Source organism: Mycteria americana, chromosome 11 (genome assembly GCF_035582795.1).
Source record: "Mycteria americana isolate JAX WOST 10 ecotype Jacksonville Zoo and Gardens chromosome 11, USCA_MyAme_1.0, whole genome shotgun sequence".
NCBI lineage: Eukaryota > Metazoa > Chordata > Aves > Ciconiiformes > Ciconiidae > Mycteria > Mycteria americana.
Window position 1 is genome coordinate 9,049,931 of NC_134375.1, and position 6,984 is coordinate 9,056,914.

General features: G+C 67.6%; 1 protein-coding gene across 1 annotated transcript; it reads left to right on the forward strand.

Annotated features, from left to right (window-relative positions):
• Positions 1-2,715: 2,715 nt before the first annotated feature.
• Positions 2,716-5,950, forward strand: GNAT1 (G protein subunit alpha transducin 1). The gene is made up of 8 exons (XM_075513709.1): positions 2,716-2,821; positions 4,060-4,102; positions 4,437-4,578; positions 4,651-4,808; positions 4,903-5,031; positions 5,119-5,248; positions 5,349-5,502; positions 5,760-5,950. The coding sequence occupies exons 1-8, from the start codon at positions 2,716-2,718 to the stop codon at positions 5,948-5,950; spliced, it is 1,053 nt and encodes a 350-aa protein (XP_075369824.1).
• Positions 5,951-6,984: the final 1,034 nt, after the last annotated feature.

The following is a 6,984-nucleotide window of genomic DNA, read 5'->3' on the forward strand; positions in this document are numbered from 1 at the left end:
AGCTGGGTCACCGCACCACGCCAGGGGCTGGAGGTGGCGGTCCCGGTGTGGGAGGGGGTGACGGCCTGGGGAGGGGGACGAACTCCAGCCAGGGGGGATGGGGCAGGGGGAGAGGTGGCACCGGACAAGGTCTGCCCCCCACAACCTGGGCAAGGCCCTTGCAGCTTTGTGCCTCGGTTTCCCCACCTGGTTATTGGGGAGCAAGCGCTTTCCACGGGGAAGCCGCAGACCATCAGGCGAGCCTAGGAGAAGGGGGCTGTGGGGCCAGGGTACGCAGCCCTGTCCCCCTGCTCCGGGGGCTTGGCGGGGGCGGGGGGGACACAAGACCCTCGAGACCAGACCCAGGTGTCCAGGCCATGGTGGGGGCTCGGCTGGGGTCTTTGGGTGGGGAAGGGAAGGAGAAGGGGCTGTGCCAGGGTAAAACCTCGGGCAGCCGCCAGCGCTCACTGGTGTCGGCAGCCATGGGTGTTTGGGGCACTCAGCCCGTCAGCCACCCCCTCGGGGCAGCCCGGCGGGTGTGGGGGCTTGTAAATAGTTGTACATGGGGAGCGCAGGGGCGGCTGGGGCCAAGCAAGTGCCCCCCGCTCCGGCCGGGGGCACCCCCAAATAAACACTGGCTTTGGGACAGATGCGGGCGCCTGTGTGTGCTCTGTTGGGGACGGGGAGTGGGCAGCCAGGGGCTGGCGCCTGGCCCCGTCACGTAATCCCCTTAACTCTGCCCCTGAGCCCTGCCCGGGGTGCGGAGGGCTGGGCTGGAGCCAGGCGGGGAGCTGGGGGGCCCTGGGGGAGCACTGGGAACACTGGGAAGCCGGGGACAGTGGGTCCTGGGGGTGGGCGCTGGGCAGGACAGGGGACACGGGGAGGTGGCAGTACTGGGTGGTGCTGCCTGGTGTTAGGGGTACGCTGGGGGCGTACGCTGGGCTGGGCTAGCCACCAGTACTGGAGGCACTGGGAGCACTCAGAGTCAGTACTGAGGGCACTGGGAGAAGTACTGGAGCAGTAGGATTTGGTACTGGGAGCCGGTACTTGGTGGTACTGGAGGCATGGGATGGAGGGGGGACTCTACAGGGGGCACTGGGGGTGGTAGCGGGCGATACTGGGCTGCACGGGGAGCACTTTGGTCGGTACAGGCAACAGTGGGGGTGTTACTGGGCTCCTCTGGGCAGTCCTAGGAGGCGCTGGGGTCGGTGCTGGGAGGTCCTGGGCTATACTGGGGGCAGTACTGGGCACGCTGGGGGCGGTGCAGGGCTATACTGGGGACAGTACTGGGCACACTGGGGGCGGTGCAGGGCTGTACTGGGGGCGGTGCAGGGCTGTACTGGGGGCAGTACTGGGCACACTGGGGGCGGGGCAGGGCTGTACTGGGGGCGCTGGGCCGGACTGGGAGCTGCGCTGGGTCCTTTCGCCCCCTGGCGGCCGAGCGCGGCGCTGCAGGAGCCCCGCGGCGCGGGGGGGACACACGGGGGACACTGGGGACAGGGGGATACGGGGGGCACTGGGCTCTACTGGGGACACCTGGGGGAGTCCTGGCAGGGCCTGGGGACACTGGGGCGGGGCGTGGGGACACAGAGGGGTTACTGGGGTGTCCCTGGGGACACTAAGTCTTACCGGGGTGGCCACGATGGCGGGGGGGGGGTGCTGGGAACTTGGGAGGGGGAACTGGCGGCCTAAGGACACTGGAGAGGGGCGCTGAGGGGCCTGGGGACATTGGGAGGGGTCACTGCAGTTGGCATGGGAGCACGGGGGTGGCACTGGGGTGCACCCGGATGTTGGGCAGGGCTTTTTGGGGGGGGGAGGGTGTCCTGAAGATACTGGGGGGTACTGGGCTTGCTTGGGAACAGCGGGGGGATACTGGGATTTCTCCTTGGGATACTGGGGAGTGTTACTGGGGAGGGGCTTGGAGACCCTGGGGAGGGTACTCAGCCATCCCTGAGGACATTGCCAGGTGTTGCCGAGGGGCCTGGGGAGACTCCGGGGGGGTGATACTGGGCTGGCCTGGTGACACTGGGAGTGTACTGGTGGGTGGCTGGGGACACTAAGGAGTGCACCCAGGAGGCCTGGGGACATTGGTGGAGGGTCCTGGAAAGGGCCCTGGGGACACAGGGTGGGTTGACTGGGGTTGGCATTCGATCACTGGGGTGGGTACGCCTTGGGGACACTGGGATGGCTTCCTGGGGGGGCTGTGGGCACTGGTCGAGAGCCAGGGGATGACCAGCGTGAGCTGGGGACAATGGGGACATTTCCACCCACTGCCCCCAGCCCCTGCCAGACCCCAGCGGAACCCCCGCAGCTCCAACACCCCACCCCCCCCCGGGGTCCACAGCAGAGACAGAGCTGGTGGGGGTCCCTTGTCCCTGGGGGTGGCCAGGTCACTGTGGCCCCTTGGGCCCCCCCGGCAGAAGCGCTGACGCCGGGAGCCGCGGGATTGCTGAGCTCAGCCCGCTGCAGATTTAAGGGGGTTTATCCGGGGAGGGTGGGGGGCGGGCCCGGCTTAAGCCCGGGTGCTGAGCGCAGCACCCCGCTGGGCGGCCCCCCGGGACCTTGGCCCCGACCTTGGCCCACATCGGGTGGGCGGCGGCGGCGGCGGCGGCAGCGGGGCAGTCGGCGGCGGGCGCAGGGAGGTGAGCGCTGGAGGCGGCGGGGGGCTGGAGCTCGTTGCCCATCCTGGTGCTGACCTCCAAGGAGCGGGTGAGCCGCAGGGCCGCGGGGCTGAGGATGGGCGCCGGGGCCAGCGCCGAGGAGAAGCACTCCCGTGAGCTGGAGAAGAAGCTCAAGGAGGATGCTGAGAAGGATGCCAGGACCGTCAAGCTGCTGCTGCTGGGTATGGGGGGGACGACACCCTGGGGGAGATACCCATCCTTTGTGCGTCTCACCCCAACAGCCGACCCAATGTTCCTCTGACACTTCCCAGCACCCCTCAACCCAACCAGCCCACCCCAACAGCCCCCCCTAAACCCAACCAGCCCACCCAATATTCCCCTGGCCCCCAGACGCACCCCCAAACCCAACCGGTCCACCCCAATAGCCCACCCAACGTTTCCCTGACTCCCCTAGCACCCATAAACCAACCAGCCCACCCCAACAGCACACCCATTCCCAGGCAGCCCTAAACCCAATCCACCCACCTCAACAGCCCACCCCACGTTTCCCTGATGCCTCCAGCACCCCTAAACCCAACCAGCCCACCCCAAGAGTACTGCCAACAGCCTCCCGCTCCCAGGCACCCCCAAAACCAACCAACCCACCCCAACAGCCTGCCCAAAATTTCCCTGACCCCCCTAAACCCAACCGCCCACCCCGACAGCCCCCCCACACACACACACTATGCACCCCTAACCCAACAACCCATCTCAACAGCCCACCCTAAGAGCCCCCAGCTTCCAGGTACCCCCAAACCCAACCAGCGCATCCAACAGCTCACCCCAACATCCCCCCACTCCCAGGCCCCCCCAAACCCAACCAACCCATCTCAAGAGCCTTCACCAATAGCACTTATGAGCACCCCATGCCGGCAGCCTGCCGCCACCCCATCCTCCCAGGCACCCTCAGGCACCCCCATGCAGCCCACGCCACCACCCCTCTGCCCAGCCCTGGGGTCTGTCCCTGTGGCTCCCCGGCACTGCAGGTCCGTCCCAGTCCCTCCCAGCTGCCCCAGTGGTGCCCAAGGACTGGGATGCTCTGGACACGGTGGGACCATGGATGCCATTGCTGTCCTCCCACCCCAGCCCAGGGCACATCCTCCCGCACTGCCACAGGCTTGGGGCATCGGGTGATGTGTGGCAGGGTTGCGATGCCACCATGTCCCCTACTCCTCCCCTCGGTCCCCAAGCACGTCCCCGGCTGAGCCGCCGCAGATCCCATTAGCCACAACGGCTCAGCCCAACCTTAATGCCCGCTGGCACCAGGCTGTAATCCCCCTGCCCCATGCCACGGACCTGGCACAGCCACCAGTGTCCCCTGGCCGTGCCGGGCACCGGGGGTCCAAGGGGGCCAGCACAGGGCACAGCCAGCAGCGCCCGTGGCGTGGGCACTGTCGTGATCCGTGCTTTGTCCCCGCAGGAGCAGGGGAGTCGGGGAAGAGCACCATCGTCAAGCAGATGAAGTAAGTGCCAGAGGGTGACACTTGGCCGTGCCCCACCATGCCACATGCCTGCCCCACGCCGCAGCCGTGGGGTGCCCCTGTCCCACTCTGCCTGGCTCTGCCCACACCAGAGCCATGGCCTGCACCCATCCCTTAGTGCCTGGCTCAGCCCCACAGTGCCCATCTCAGCCCCTTGCTGCACCCCTGGGTGTCCCCCATGCCACAGTGCCCAGCCCCATGCCGCACCCATGGGTGCCTTCACCCCACAGCTCCCACCTCAGCCCCATGCTGCACCCACGGGTGCCCCCCCCCCCCATGGCGCCCAGCTCAGCCCCATGCCCCCCTCTCCGGCCAGGATCATCCACCAGGACGGTTACTCACTGGAGGAATGCCTGGAGTTCATCGCCATCATCTACAGCAACACGCTCCAGTCCATGCTGGCCATCGTGCGGGCCATGACCACCCTCAACATCCAGTACGGGGACTCGGCTCGCCAGGTGAGGGGCACCCCATGCCAGGCCCGGAGTCCCCCCAGCTCCCCAGCCCCGCTGAGCCCCTCTCCCTCGTAGGACGATGCCCGCAAGCTGCTGCACCTCTCGGACACCATCGAGGAGGGCACCATGCCCAAGGAGATGTCAGACATCATTGGGCGGCTCTGGAAGGACACGGGCATCCAAGCCTGCTTCGACCGTGCCTCCGAGTACCAGCTCAATGACTCGGCTGGCTAGTACGTAGGGTGGGTCTGGGAGGGGGGGTCTGGGTGGGAGGGAGGGGTCTGGGTCTGCCAACCCATGTCTCACGCCCGCCACATGCCCGGCCAGCTACCTGTCAGACCTGGAGCGCCTGGTGACCCCTGGCTACGTCCCCACGGAGCAGGACGTGCTGCGCTCCCGTGTCAAGACCACCGGCATCATCGAGACCCAGTTCTCCTTCAAAGACCTCAACTTCAGGTGGGGGCCGAGCCCCTGGCGAGGGCTGGTGCCGAGGGGTGGGCAGGGGGTGGGGGGTGCTGATGTACCCCCCTCCGCCCTGTCCAGGATGTTTGACGTGGGCGGCCAGCGCTCGGAGCGGAAGAAGTGGATCCACTGCTTCGAGGGGGTGACCTGCATCATCTTTATCGCGGCCCTCAGCGCCTACGACATGGTCCTAGTGGAGGATGACGAAGTGGTGAGGAAGGCTCCCAGGGCACACGACCCCCCCCACACCCCTTCATTCCCATCGTGACGTGGGGATCGCCGTGGGGCTAATGGGGCTTGTCCCTCCACAGAACCGCATGCACGAGAGTCTGCACCTCTTCAACAGCATCTGCAACCACCGCTACTTCGCCACCACCTCCATTGTCCTCTTCCTCAACAAGAAGGACGTCTTCCTGGAGAAGATCAAGAAGGCCCATCTCAGCATTTGCTTCCCTGACTATGACGGTGAGGGTGGCAGAGGCTCGCCCACCGGGTGCAGGCGGGTGGTGGCGGGGTGGCGGTGAAGGCTTGGGTGCCAGCACCCTGCAGCAGCCACCCACCAGGTGTCCTCAGCACCCCATGCAAGCGACGCTGCGCTAGCGTCGCTCATGGCCCAGGCAAGGTTTGCCCACCCGGGAGAGCGCTGGGTGACGCTGGGCCAGCACCCACGGTGGGGGCCACACCAGCCCAGGAGGGGACCCCACTCACTGCCACGCCGCCAGGTCCCAACACCTACGAGGACGCGGGCAACTACATCAAGCTGCAGTTCCTGGAGCTGAACATGCGGCGGGACGTGAAGGAGATCTACTCCCACATGACCTGCGCCACCGATACCGAGAACGTCAAGTTCGTCTTCGACGCCGTCACCGACATCATCATCAAGGAGAACCTCAAGGACTGCGGGCTCTTCTGAGCCCCAGCCCCACCGCCCCCTCCCCAGCCCGGGCCTCCCCCTCCCCTGGGGCCCAGCCCCACCGCTGCCTCCGCCCCACCTCCGCAACCATCTCCGCTTGCCCCAGACCCCCAGGATTTGACCTGCTCAGCCCCAGAGCCACCCCTGGGCAGGGGACACGGCCCCGCTTCCCCTCCCTGCCAGCCCTCCCGCCGGCCAGCCCTCCCGGGTGTGGGGCACCCGGTGCCGCTGCGTGCTGGGGGTCCCTGGGGGCTCCAGGTGCTGGGGGCGCTGGGTGACCCTGGGTGCTGCAGGGTACTGGGGGTCCCTGCTACCCTTGGAGCTGGGGGACTCTGGGTACCCCTTGGAGCCGGGGGGTGCTGGGGGTCCCTGGTACCCTTGGAGCTCGGTGGTGCTGGGGGTCCCTTGGGCACTGCAGGTGTTGAGGGTCCCTGGGTGCCCCTTGGACCTGAGGGGTGCTGGGGGGTCCTGGGGATCCCTAAGTGCCCTTGGAGCTGGGGGGTGCTGGGGGTCCCTTGGGTGCTGAGGGTCCCTGGGTACCCCTTGGAGCTGGGGGGTGCTGGGGGTCCCTTGGGTGCTGAGGGACCCTGGTACCCCTTGGAGCTGGGGGGTGCTGGGGGCCTCTTGGGTGCTGAGGGACCCTGGTACCCTTTGGTACTGGGAGGTGCTGGGGGCCTCTGGGTGCCCTTTGGAGCTGAGGGGTGCTGGGGGGTCCCTTGGGGTGATGCAGGGTGCTGGGGGTCCCTGGTACCCTTGGAGCTCAGTGGTTCTGGGGGTCCTTGAGTGCCCTTTGGAGCTGAGGGGTCCTGGGGGTCCCTGGGTTCCCTTCGGAGCTGGGGGTGCTGGGCGTCTCCAGGAACCCCTTGGAGCTGAGGGGCGCTGGGGGTCCCCGGATGACCCTTGGTGCTGGGGAGGCTGTGGGTCTTTGGGTGCCCCTTGGTGCTGGGGGTCCCTTGGGGTGCTGGGGGTCCCTGGTACCCCTTGGAGTTGGGGGGAACCCTTGGGCGCTAGGGGGTCCTGGGGAGTCCCTTTGG